At 35.2% G+C, this 14,809-nt stretch overlaps 1 protein-coding gene across 2 annotated transcripts in view; it reads left to right on the plus strand.

The window, feature by feature from the left end:
* spata20 (spermatogenesis associated 20) overlaps positions 1–14,809 on the plus strand; it is a 73,083-nt gene that overhangs the window by 18,514 nt on the left and 39,760 nt on the right. For both annotated transcript variants that reach the window (XM_073918539.1, XM_073918540.1), the window contains exons 13-14: positions 7,202–7,410; positions 13,755–13,954. In XM_073918539.1, the coding sequence (XP_073774640.1) occupies positions 7,202–7,410; positions 13,755–13,954 (409 nt within the window). The remainder of the gene's footprint in view (positions 1–7,201; positions 7,411–13,754; positions 13,955–14,809) is intronic.

Here is a 14,809-nt window from a genome sequence, read left to right on the forward strand (position 1 = left end):
ACTTGCAAATCTGTTCACACAGTGTGCATTGGTAACATGAATCTAGACCAAACAATTTAGCTCACCTCTAAAACACACTCAGACCAACACAATAGTCTATTTAAGGCTCAAAATAAGCTGGTTTTACCAAACCACTGACAACCTTTCTCTTTCAAAAAACATACATTGCATCCAAAATAAATGACCTAAAAACACAGACAGCATTACAGAAATTAAGTACTACTATTATTTTTTTTCATTTTGAATGGATTTTCATGTACACCACAATGTAATTTTGCATTTATCTTGAATGTGCTAAAGAATGCGTAATAGGAATAAAAAAAAATGCTGCAGATTGTTGCAAATAGTTGACAGAAAGACGTTTTTGCTACAAACATTTGTTAAACTGCTAGTTTGAGAGGTAAGCTTTGGATTGTACAACAAAGTAATTTATTGACAATGTATTTAATGTAATCAACTTCAAAATTGGACAAACATTGTACTGTACTTTAAATGAATGTGACATCATTGCGGTGTTTGCGGAGGTTTGCTTTGGGTGCGTCATGATTTTAGCTGGCAGAGCGCACAAAATTTTTTGAGACTCAAGCGAACAGTTCTATAATAATAATAATAGTATCAATTGCAAATAGAGCCATTAAGGAGCTTTCACACTAGGTAGGTTTAGGGTTTAGTGTGAACATGACAAAAGTGCATGTTTCTTTCAATGCTTCTTGGATTTATCAAAATGTTCCTCTAGTGAGAGTGGAATAGTGTTTGAACAGTAACAAAGTCCTTGTATTTCTTCGTAATTTAGAGGCCAAAGCAATACCTTGAACTCTTTGACCCATTTCTTAACCATTCCTGAGAAGTTTTTGCAGTGTGCCAAGGTCTGTGTGTTCTGACACCTTTATATCATTGGCCAGCATTAAGTTTTAAGTATTAACCAGTGCATACCAGCAGCACCCCAAAAGATTGTTCTCTAATTCATTGGTCAATTAATCACTTTTTTCACCTTTGCCAGGTCTCTCAAGATGTTTTGTCTTACTCGTAGTTCCAACATAAGAAATTCACAAGACCATCCCTTTTATCCCTAGTATTTTTGCTATTTAGGTTAGATATATTACCACTAACCAACTTTCCCCAGCACATATCTTCAGTACCTAGTCACCAGACTTTTATCCAAATTCACCTGGCACTTTCTGCACATGACATTTGAATAATGCATTAGATCTGACAGCTTGAGGCAATGACATGGAAAGGGTCAGATGTTGAGGGCGCTCTCTTCACTGGCACCCCATGACATTTTTCATCCCTTGGAAGATCAGTGATTTGAACTAAGAACTTTGAAGGTTAAGTTCCCAGCATTAGACCCATCTTGTCCGTCTTTCTGCCGACACTGTGCTATCTTCAGACCTGTCACTATCTGTTTCCTCACACTCAGCTGGCCACAGTGCCACCTCTGTTCAAGGGTCTGAGGACAAGGGTTGAAGGGCCTTGATGTGATCTGAATCAAATGTATTTTAAACTTCAAAGACTTGTGCAATATTTATGGTTACACTACTTCGAATGGTATTTCAATTGAATTTAATATCACAAAGGTCCTGCTAAATGTCTTTGTATGCATTTCAATCCAAGCACAGAGCTTAGCTTAGTGTCCTGCTCGCCGACCCAATTGATTATGGTAGAGCATGTCCAACAGACTGTTTACCCTTTGAATTGTGCCCTCTTCTGCCATCCTCTCACTAAGAATTAAAGAGACTTAATGTACACTCTAATTCTTGTTCCAACTATAAGTTGCAATTATTATTTTTTTAATTAACAGTTATAACCAAACATAGAAACAAATATGTAAAGCTTATAAGTATTTTTAACAAAATGTCTGGTGCATGAGTGTGTTGTAGGGGATCAACCCATGTTAAAAAATCAATCAGGGATTTATTAGCTTATTTCAAGGAATCAAATCTCGAATATTCGAATCACTTGATTCAACTCAATTGAGTCTGACTGAATCAGATTAAAAGCTTTACACTTTATCTACCATTTGTCCAGCAAATAGAAGACATCGTATTTTACCAATCTCATTTATATTAATCCCCTGGGCAACGATAATAACAACATAACACAGTATTGGTGTAAATTTCATCAAGGTTACAAAGTCTACAGCTTGGGGCAATGACTTAGAAGCACGCAACCAAAATAAAACAAATTCAATATTTATTGAGCTACACTACCGAATATGAAAGTAAGTACTTAGTAAACAAACAACAAACAAATGCACACACATTCAAACATTCACACAGGGGGAGTTCAGAGGATGCGAAATGAGTTGAAAACTGTACCAAATTGTTTTTAGTACTTACTACTAGATCTCAGAATCCCACCTGAGAAACCACAAAAGCAGAGATTTGGCTTATCTTTCACTGCAGATAACATTTGTTTTGTGTTACTTGCACTTTTGCTGGTCTTTAGTTTCCCTCGTCGGCTGGCCTTGAGGAAACATGGTGCTCCTGATTGTTTGGTGACTCATCTTCAGCGATGTCCCTGGGATTCACTCGCTCGTGAGTGGAGGTTGTCCTGGGTTACCAGGGTAACGGACTCTGCTGAGATTCAGTTTGTGGAAGTTCTTTTTGCAGTTTTGGCGGTCCTAAAACTTTAAGAGTTTGCTTGGAAAGTTTGTGGTGACCCAATCATGTGGCAGTGCGTTGTCCGAGCAAGCGAGAGGTGGCAGAGAGCAACAGCAAATGCGAGCAAGCTAATGCTAAAAGCCCAATTTTACTGTTGCAGTAAGTTTTTTTAGTGATCTGGCTTGGTCCATCCCAATGGCACTGTCTTCCGTGGTGAAATATTTTTTAAGTTCGTAACTACCTTACATCAAATGTTACAAGATGAGTACTTACTAGTTTCGAGACTAAAAAGAGTCTTGTGAGGCAATTAGTTAAGTTTCCTATTGAAAGGCTTGTAAAGCCCTATTGTTGGTTGATTAAAGTTTGGTAAAGGGTACAATGTGGCGCTTGACCAAGATTTCAGATTCAGACTGATTTTGATTTTGCAATATGCCAGCGAGTTACCACAGTATTACTTGCATGGAGCAGACTGATGTAATTATACTTTACTAAAAAGATAGGTCTTTAATTTAGTTTTTAACCGAGAGCAGTGTATCTTAGACTCGAGCATTATCAAAAAGGCTATTACAGAGTTTAAGGGCCATAAATGAAAAGGCTTGACCTCTTTTAATGGACTTTGCTATTCTGGGTATCAGCAGAAACCCCGAGTTTTGACATCTTAAAGAGCGTGTTGGATTGTAGCCAGACAGAAGATTGGTTAAATAAACAGTTGCTAGATCATTTAAAGCTTTATATTATTAGCAATATTTTATAATCAATACGAAACTTAGGCAGCCAGTGTAAGGAGGATAAAATCGAGGTGATGTGGTCATGTTTCTAGACCTGGTAAGAACTCTGGCAGCTGCAAAACTGAAGTTTAATAATAGTGGATGCTGAATGTTAATGGTTCTTCAGAACAGAAGCACCATGTGGACATGCACAACAGTAATAGACTAAAATAGGACGCAGTCCAGGTAGTAACTTTACCCAGTGTGGGTATGTGATGTATTTTTCCTATCTAACCCCTTGTGTATTCATACAGCATTTCAGGAAAGAAAATAATTCACTTTCAGTAAACAGAAACATTTTGCCTCCACTTTAATGTCTTAACAGACATATGAGTTTAGGTGAACTTCAGAAAAACTTCCTGTGGTTCTTAAAGCACTGTAAATATGAGAGGCATTAGAATTGTAAGGATAGTTACATTTTTTATTTCAGTGGAGATTCAGAGATTTAGTGTTGTAGTAATGCAACATTTCAAGTCAAAAGAAGCTAAAATAACACTTTTCTCTATAAATACACCCTACATGTTCTATAAATCGATATTATTGATGCAGTTTTGACTGATTTATACATCTTTTAAATTTTTAATTTTTTTTTGTTTATAAAATTGAGTTAATAATTTTAAATCCAAATGTCATAGCTTATCTGTAACTGTAGGGATGCTGGACAACGGAGGTGAGGATCCATGTGCAGTTTATTATAAAATTCGTCAGACAGGGAACGGTCAATCACAGAAGAACGGGTACACACATGTAATCCAAAAAGCGATGTCAGGTAACAGAAGGCAAGGAATCAATGATGAGAAAACAAGGCAAGACTCAAACAGAAAGACTAGACATGGATTACGCTTCATGATGTTACAGGGTATAAACCAACAAAACTCAGCAAAGTGACGAAGTGAGCTGTCTATATAGTCTGAGTAATCAGTCCTTAAGCAGTTTCCAGCTGTGTGTGTGATCAAAGATTAACCCAAACAGTTGTAAGTTAGGTACATGACAGGATTTGTAGTTCATATGAGGACAGGATTGTAGTCCGAGTGAAAGTGAATGGCTGTTTCTCAATTCCCAAATTGCAGAGAACAGACTTGCGTTCTTGTGAATACAGGTCTTGCAAGGTTACCTCGAAAGAACGAACTCGGGAATGCGCGAGAACAGAGAACTTGTCTTCTGAGAAATGAGATGCTGCCTTCTTTCTGACGGTCATGTGAACTTCACGTGTGTTTAACTGAAAATTATTTGCACATCACAGCATTCATACTGGGATTTATTGTTTTTCCCCTTTTCCCATAATATGCTGCGTAAAGACTTTACGAATAAACACTGCACAATACAAAAAAAAAAAAAACAGATGTTAAATCAAATATCAACAAATTATCACCCTTAATGAATTTAAGCCTCTATCAAGATTTTCGTGGTCATGTTTACTTTTACCATTTCATTAAGGGAAACTCCTCATGTAAATAAGTTATGTCTCCGTACTTTAATAATATATTTATATAAAATGCTCCGCTTCTCACATCCAGTCGCAATGACTTCTGGGACTTCTAGAGCAAGTTCGGGGCTCAAGTCTGCATCGACGCATCCTCTGTACCAAGAACAGATCCAGGAACTTTCACAAGCCTTTGTTCTTGCTGTCTGGAGTTTTGGGACTGAACTTTGGCAGTTGATGATGATGTTACATGAGAACATGAGGGCAAAAGTTTGCTGAAGAACGCATATTGAAAAACAGCCATAGTTTATCAGCGATCTACTAGCCTGAATCTCTGGTAATCTTGACATCATCTTCTGGTAGAAAATGCTGGACTTCTCTCTGACAGACTTTGAGATAATGTAATCCACTTGATCTTAGTCAAGATAGATTTGTTTTATTAATCTATTTCTATTTTCTATAAATCAATTTTATTTTACTTCTTTTAAATCTATTTTATCACAAAAATCTATTCCTATCTTGGTAACACTTTATGATAACATTAATAAATAGTTCTGTTCAAGTCAAGTTTACTTGTATAGCACTTTTCACAATACATATCACTCCAAAGTAGCCTCACAAAAGGTGCACAGCACAGCATGACATTAGTCAAAATCAGAAAAATAATCAGTTGTGTATAGGGTTGGCAGTACTGTATATAAACATAGTCAACCTGCAGTTATACAGTATAAAATGTCCTTCCAAAATAAATAATAATAATACATGTTCAACGAAGTGTGTTTGTGTGCTAAAGGTCTATGAAAGCCCCCTCTTTCGGTTCAAGTCTACCACAGGAATTTATCAAAAAATGCTCAGAGATAGACGTGGAGTGCTGCGAGCAGAGGGAGGAGTAGGCATAGCCAGCAGAGCAGGGTAAAAAGAGGGGAGTGTACAACTGTTGCCAATTGGCTCACAGAATGAGACACAAACCGTGAGACCCATGATTTTATAGTTTATAAATTTAAAATGCAAAGAAATAAACAGTTAAGTAATTTAATGTACTCCTACATTTGTTATTCATAATTTCAGATACACATTTTTTTATATCATTATAAAGATAATTGTGTTATATAAACACTATAAATGAGAAGGACTTCTCTTCTCCTCAATCCCCGGGTCTAAATGCAGACACAGTTGATAGCAGTGCAGGAGGTCTCTTGCCCTGTCTATTCCAACCATTAACCCTGTCAGTAATCTGAGGGATTTTAAACATGTACGAACACGGCAGCACGGATATAGACGATGTGTCTCAATGGTAATTAACTCAGCTTATAAAAGACAAAGTTCGCCATTCTCCAATTCTCGTACAGCTCTCCCGACAAAAATGCTTGCTGCAAACCAACAGCTTTGCTGTATTGGCCTTGACAGAATTGTGGGGAAAAACAAGCAATAAATCTTGTGGATCATGGAAACAAACACATACAACTCCTGGCTGTGCGTGAACACGGTCCTACCCAGTCGTTGGGTCTCAGAGCTTGGCAGGTCCTTCAGAAAGCACATGCTCTCATGAATAATCAAGAAGCAGGGTAGAGAACTCAGCTATAAATAATAATGAGAAACCGACGCATCATCACTGCACTAGCAGATTCGCGCTACATCATCGATTTTCATCCCTCCCCAAAAATGATTTTAAACCCGGAAGATGAAAATAGCCGAGAAAAGCTCCAAATTATCCAGTTTTCCCCACAATGTGCTAACATTGTCTTAATTGATGCTCAACACACACAAATCTGTTAAAATAAAATAAAAAAAGTACTCAAGCGTGTCTTGAACCTTTAAGTTTTTAAGTGAATAATTAGTAATGAAGCCTTGATAAAAATGCATTGGTGAGAGAATTCTTTCAGATGCAAAATGCATAATGCAGAGATGAATCAGGCAGTGATTAATCAAGGTTTGTGATAGTCAATGTATGACTTTTGCACCAAAAGAAAGGTGCATGCTGTTAGTTGATTACTGAAGGTTTGTTACATATTTTGCTCTGCTCTTGGATGATTGCATTGGTCATTACAGAAAAGATCTGTTCTTTAATTTGCACATTGTCAGTAGATTAGCCACAGACTTGATAAACTAGCCTTGCACTGGTTTATTACTGTAAGTCTGGCTCATAGTCTCTTTTCTGTGAGACTTCCATTGATACTTTCATCAATGCATTTTCCATCCTTTGGAGTTGAAATAATTTCTGCTCTAAATTGGCAGCATGCCACAGTTGCAGTCAATAGAGCTTATGTTATTTCGATCAACCCAGCGTAGGTTAACCCAACATTATTACGCAGGTCAACCCCACAATAACAAGAAATTGAATTCGTATTTGTGTAAGAACAGAAGATCTTGACCTTCTCGACTAATGCTCTCAATAATGTTCTCTCCAGTGCATCTCCCATCGCAGGCTTCCTGGATGACTACGCCTTTGTGGTGTGTGGGCTGCTGGACCTGTTTGAGGCCACGCAAAAGTTTCGCTGGCTGCAGTGGGCCGAAGAACTCCAGCTGAGGCAGGATCAGCTCTTCTGGGATTCCCAGGGCAGTGGATATTTCTGCAGCGACCCCTCGGATCCGACGCTCCTGCTGGCTCTCAAACAGGGTGAGGAGCTGAAATTGCTTCGTACAAAGGGTGTGGAAAGTCTTTGCAAATGTGTGGGTGGTTATGAGTCACGGAAAAAAATGATGAAGATCTGTAGCTGTCAGTCTGCATTCTGCATCACTCCAGCGCTGATAACACTACACTCCGTTCACCGGTAACTCTGTTTTAGCCTGCTGAAGCCCCTTATGTAACCTCATCACTGTCTTTTATTATGCTGTTATGTTCCTTTCTATATTTTCTCTATTATCTATATTATCTCACCCAAATATGCTGCCTTTACTCACTGTTACTTTTTAACTGTCTGACAAATTCTCATCATCCATGTTACTGGGTAGAATTTGACCAATATAGAAGACTGATCCAGCACATCAAAGCCTGCTTTGTTAAAGCAATTGATATTTCCTTGAAGAAACACAATCCATTTTATTTCACGCTGTGCGCCATTCATCACCTTCTGTGTGACATTGCTGTGGAACTGGTGATTTTTCATTCCTTTTTGTCTCCCACGACAAGACGAAAAAAGAAAAAGATCGGCACACATACTTTCGAAGTCTATAAGTGCCAGGGCTTAATGTCCCGAATGGCTTGGCTCCATATTTTCTCCCCAGGAATTGGAAGTACGAACTGATGTGAGCGAATAGTGCCTGGGCCGTGACTGATGGCACTGTGAAAATGGCACTGACACCAATGAGATATGGATGAGGGCAGAGAAAGCTAACTGTTATGTTTTTGTTGTTGCTTCTGATAAATTAAAATGGACATAAGGCAGATTTTTCATCTTTTCGGAGTGACTGGGCCATTATATAGTGAGCCAAGCGTGCACAGTTGGCTCCAATAGGAGCCGTGCAGTGCCGTCACGTGTCAGAACCAAGTCCCCTCACCTCTCTCTGTCGGTGGAAGACGGATTGCCTCCCAAAGCATCTGCCACTCTACATTTTATGCCTTGCCCAAACTAGACAAAACCAGGACAAGTCAGTTTTGCTATTTTGTAGAAACTCCAGGCAGTGTAGCCATGACGTATTTTTTAAGTAAAGCTGTTGGCTTTCTTTTGAGTCCTTCAAAGTCATTTTAGTTTCTGTGCAATTCTATTTGCTATTTGTCACCTATTATATATTAATTGTTGGAATCATTAAACTGCCACCACTACCACTACTAATAATACCTTTTTCAGTTTAGTTCAGTTTCCTTTGCCATTCAAAACATGACAATAGATTGTAATGCTGAATGAAATTGTTACATCGGATCCAGCAAGAGCATAAAAAAAACATCAAAAACACTTTCAGTTCACTTTCACTCTTTTGTGTCAGGGAAAATAGCATTATCAAAATATATGTCTTTCTATATATTTCTAAATATTATATATACACTATTTTTATTAAGTCATTATAATGATTAAATCAATTTAATAATAATAATAATAATGATAATAATAATAAGTAGTATTAATTTAATGAAGAAGAGTGGCAAGAAGCTTGTCTAAAAGCCCAAACTCAGTCACACAATCATTTTTGATTGCTTCCATATAAATGGCTGAGTAGACCGTATTTATTTCGAGTGAAGTTGCTTAATTTTAACCCAAATATCCCTGATACATGCTATAAATGTAAGCAAGAGAAAGAAACTTTATTTCATTGTATGTGGGAATATACGAAAGTGTTTTTAGGTTAAAATACTGAATATTGTAGGTCAAATCATTGGTAAAGTAATTCCTCTTGATCTGAGCTTGTGTAACTTTAATGTGACCAAACATAAAAGACTGTTGTTAATTTTATGTTTGCTGGAAGCTAAACATGTAATTGCGTGTTCGTGGAAAAAAGAAGACAGTCCTGGTGTATTTCAGTGCATAAATTGCCTAATTGCCTTGCCTTGCCTTACAAAAAGGTAACCTATTAAAAAAAAAAAATAAAATAAAATAAATTATTGTATATTGATATATTTGGAAAAGGCATGGGACAATAACGGTTATCAAGGTATACCACGTTTTGGAAAGGGGCCCTTTCATACACCCGGCACAATAAGACGCAAGACGTGTTTGCCATGATGTGTTGCTATTTTCAGACCAAAGCAACCTTAATTTTCCCGTTTTCCACCACGTTGTTTAAATAGTAAGAAAAGAGGTGTGTTAAGGCGCATTGTTGGTGCTTTGCTATTTTGAGTAACTAAAATAGAATGTGTAATAGACCAACTGAAAGCAGGTCTAAAGTCCAGTGTGTTAATTGTGCATTTCCCTTACACATTGCTTACACAGCAGAAGTCAATGATTTATTTTAATTATTTAGCCTGATCTGTTTTAATGCTCCAAAATCTGTTCAAATATGTTATTGCTGTATTATTTAATATTATTATTTATTTTTTGTTATTATTAGTAGTATTATTTCAATGTTTATCAAGTTATTTTGAGCTTATATTATTCTTGTTGTATATATTTTTTTGCTAAACTGAAAAATTAAAACTTTGTAGATTTGTATAACAATGTTTAAAATAAATTTTTTGTAAAATATTTTTAATAATAATAATAATAATAACAATAACATTAATAATAATAATAATAAAACAACAAAAACAACAACAATAATAGTAATTATAATAATAATTATTATTATAATTCTAAAACAACAACAACAATAATAATTTTTATTATTATGTTTATTATTATTTTTTTATTATTGGGCAGTTTTTTTATATTGACTTCAAAATCAGTCATAAGGATAAACCAATGTTTAAAAATTTACATTTATGCATAATTTCCCCCATAATTCCAAAGACATGAGGTATAGGTGAGTTAGGTAGGCTACATTGTCCATACTGTATGTATGTGAATGAGTGTGTATGAAGGTTTTCCAGTGATGGGTTGAAGCTGGAAGGGCATCTGCTGCGTAAAACATATGCTGGATAAGTTGGCGGTTCATTCCGCTTTGGCGACCCCTGAATAATAAAGGGACTAAGCCGAAAAAAAAAATAATGAATGAATAAACTCTTAAACTGTTGTTTATTCCTTAGAAGCTACAAAGCAAAAACAAAATTAAATATACAATTGGAACTTTCTGTATATTCTACAAGAAAAGAGAGAGGAGAAGGAGAGTTTGGTCTTCTGCTAAGCCAGACAAACGAGCTTTGCTTTTCTGACATGCTTTATCATTAAACTTCATCAACAGCACACAGAAGCCGTGCAAACCAATTATGCTGTCAACAATCAGAACTACAATTTATGATGATAAATTCCTACTTGCCAAGAAAATTCAAATTTATGATGCCGTTCACGTGCGCTCGGCTTGTAAATATGATCATTAAACATGACTAGCATGCAGTGAAAGGCCACGTGTGGTGCATGTGTCTTGTTACCTGATATCATCTGCATGTGTTTGGTTGGGACGGCATTGCTGCATTTCATCAGTCATCGCTTCCGTCCCTCTCAACTCCAAGATGCAATCAGCTCATTACATTGTGACACGAGCCACAGAAAACCTACTCGCAACACCCCATCCACACACACACACACACACACACACACACACACACACACACACACACACACACACACACACACACACACACACACACACACACACACACACACACACACACACACACAAACAAAGAGCAGATAAAGTAAATCAACTCACAGCTCTAGAGCCACTTCACTCATGATATCAGACACTTTTAGCTCTGCTCAGCCTGATAAATGAGCTCCAGTTAAAATGATATAATGGAACCATCAGTGTTATGATGGTAGTTTTGTTTTTTTCTTGAAGCCAGACTGTTTACTTCAGTGTGCTTGAAAACATGACTGCTGCATAGGGATTCTAGTATTTAATGGCAAAAGATTTAATGTTAACAATCCTTTAAAAATGATACACCTTATAAATGGTCAATTGAGCCAATTAAGAATGGATGTCATTAACATGCACAATTTAATGAAGCATATTTAATATTCTGATATTAACACGATTAAGATAATATTCTGACCTGGCATGTAAGCTGAGATTTTTGATTATGTTAATCAGGCTAAGCTCATACCGTTATCAAATTGAGGAGTGTTTATATTTTAGTCACATTATCAAAGTGTACTATTATCATTGTTTAAGACTTATCGCTTAGTAGTTTGAGGGTAAACAAAAGAAGTGCTTTGAGCTATATATATCATTCATTCATTCATTTTCTCTTTGGCTTAGTCCCTTTATTAATCAGTGGTCGCCACAGTGGAATGAATCGCCAACTTATCCAGTATATGTTTTATGCAGCGGATGCCCTTCCAGCTACAAGCTATCACTGGGTAATTCCCATACACTATTGCATTCACACTCATACACTAAGGACAATTTAGCTTACCCAGTTCACCTGTACCGCATGTCTTTGGACTTGTGGGGGAAACTAGAGCACCTCATGATTCATGATATATTCTTATATCATAATAATATAAATTTAAATGAACACTTTTGTTAATGTCATGCAGTTTCCACTGTGTCCAAGGACATTAGGACTGTTTAAAAAAATTAAGTAAAAAAAATCTAAAGTTATCAAATAATAGGCAAAAATGATGGATTTTTGTTTTCAACTGAATTATTTTTTTAGGTTTTAGGATATTTTTTTATGACTTTGTTTAAAGATTTTGTTATGAAAGATATAATGCATAGAATAATGGATTTTTGTGGCAACATTAAATGAAAAAACAAACAAAAAATGATAATAATGGGATTAATATTAAAGATATTGCAGACCCAGTATGATATTTGCCCAAGCTTATACATACTTGGTGACCCCTGTCCCTTAAGTCACGTGAATAAAGCTGAATCACAGTGGACACAGCAGGTTATTGTCAAACGCTGGAAATCTTCAGAAGACCTCTGATTTTAGTCAGGACAAGTGGCAGCTATTGAAATACTTTCTTATAGTTACATGGAAGGATTGAAATTGATTTGGAGAAATGTAACCCTGTAATGTAAAGTAATAATTATGGATATGATTTTGTAATTTTTGTATGTGTTTTGGTTTGCTTTATTTACTAACTAACATCATTTACATGTATTTTTTATTACGCATATAAGTTATGTGATCTTATTTATTTATTTATTTGTAATGTTCTGGCTTTATGTTAATGCTTTGTATTTGATATCCATCTGCAGTATTTGCAAATAAGAAAATCTATAAAAAGTTCAAATCATCTTATCAATAATTTTTTTTCCCCAAAATATATTTATTTGCATTTGTTTTAAACACATAATACATTTAATAAAAGAGAAAAAACACACATAACTAAGAGAACCTTGCAGAACTTTAAAATCCCTCTCCCAAAAAATAAATAAAAATAATAATATTAATAAATAATAATTTATAAAAAAAAAAAAAAAAAAAACATCTCTCACTAGTTTCCGTACACCAGCATCCACAGCCATCCAATTTACAGTTTAACCTTTTACCCTTACTGAGTATTTAGTAATTTTTAGGAGATCACATTATGTAATGGAGATACCCAATACAAAGAAATGAATGTTGAGTATTAGTCGTCCATCCCTGTCAAGTCCTCTTGGTTACAAAAGCATAAAAATGGAGTCCAAATATTGTAAAAGTCTTTAAGTTTCCCTTTAACTGGTAAGTCAGTTTTTCCATGGCGAGGTTGTTAGTCATTTCTTTAATCCAGAGTATAGAGGAAGGACCTTGTATCTCCTTCCATTTTAAAGCAATAGCCCGTTTGCCCTGAAGCAAACTAAAGTCAATTAGTTTGCGTTTACTGGTGCTCACCACAAAATTTACTGGATATATATGAAATATATACATTTTCTTCAGTCAGTTAACCAATCATAACCAGAATACTCTTCCAAAATGTTTGAATCTCAGTACACTCCCACATACAATGATAAAGGGTTCCAATATCTTGTTTACATTTTAAACAGATGTCAGGAATATTTGGGTTGAACTTATGTATCTTATCAATAATTGGTAAGATTTTTATAATATCTTAAATTTGATTGAAATAATGAAAAAAAAAAAAAAAAAACGGATTTTACTATTCACTTGTTGTTAGCATGCATGGAACCAATGCTCTGATTTTGAAAAGAAAGTCATATTTTGATTTGAAACCCCATAATATTTTCCTGAGATGTTGATTTATGTAAATATTTGTCAGATTTGCATGATGATTCATTTTTATTTCCCTTTGGTTGATGAAGAATGCTTGTGTTTTGCACATCCTATCACAGCAATGAAAACGTGAGACGGAAGTAGACACGTATAACAGTATGCACAAATAATTAACTGTTATTTAAATGATAATCAATAACATATATATAACGTATATTGACAACTTTACTATAACATTTGTGTTTTATATGTATTATTTTTTTCAGATCAGGACGGTGCTGAGCCTAGTGCAAACTCAGTGTCAGTCATGAATTTGCTCCGGCTTTCACACTTCACAGGCCGGCAGGACTGGATCCAGCGCTCGGAGCAGTTACTGACCGCCTTTTCAGATCGACTGCTTAAGGTGCCAATCGCCCTGCCAGACATGGTCCGCGGTGTCATGGCCCACCATTACACTCTTAAACAGGTAACGGCAGACTGGAGTACAGGCTACTGAATATGCAGTTTAAAGGTCCAGTTTATCACAGCTTGTCACATCATGACCAGATGATGCAACGTCTATGAAATGATGCTTCTCTTCAGCTGTGACATCTACAATGAGACAGAAATGTTCACAAGTCCCTTAGGTAGAGTCTGTCTCAAGTGTCAGATCTCTTTCAAAGCCAGGTTGCGAGTCTTTCGATCAAGATTTTTTTTTTATAAACCCTTTCTAAGAACTGTTCTATATTAATAAATTATGTTTGTTATTATTATTAATATTTTTATTATTATTATTATTAAGAAAGCATTGTTATTTTAGTAAAAATAAAACAACAAAATTATTTATTAAATAATAATTCATTATTTCTTTTTTACCATTTTAACATTATAATATTTAACCAAATATTGTGTTTTTATAATTAATTAATATTTGTTTATATAACAGTTTATTTTATTTATATGTAATATTTGGACCTTCTGCTTCTTCTTATTATATTACTAAAAAATATGAATATATAAATAATCAATACTATTAAAGGTGCAGTAGTTGATTGTTTGGTTGAAAGTCTCTTCACATTTTGATAATACTGATTAAAGTAAATCTAATTGTATTTATATCTAGTTTTATATTCTGTGTAAGGCATAAGACTAACAAACGTTTGTCCAATTAAAAGTTGTTGGGCCGACAAATAACTCAATTACAACAAGTGACTTAAACTGTCTGTCAACAAATTCAAATGTGCGTTTTTATTATTAATATTGTATGCTTATTATATAGTAATTTTTATTATACTTTTAATTTATATTTTAATTATGTTTATTATTTTTTATTATTTGATTT

This window comes from Danio rerio, chromosome 12, assembly GCF_049306965.1.
Source record: "Danio rerio strain Tuebingen ecotype United States chromosome 12, GRCz12tu, whole genome shotgun sequence".
NCBI classification, from domain to species: domain Eukaryota; kingdom Metazoa; phylum Chordata; class Actinopteri; order Cypriniformes; family Danionidae; genus Danio; species Danio rerio.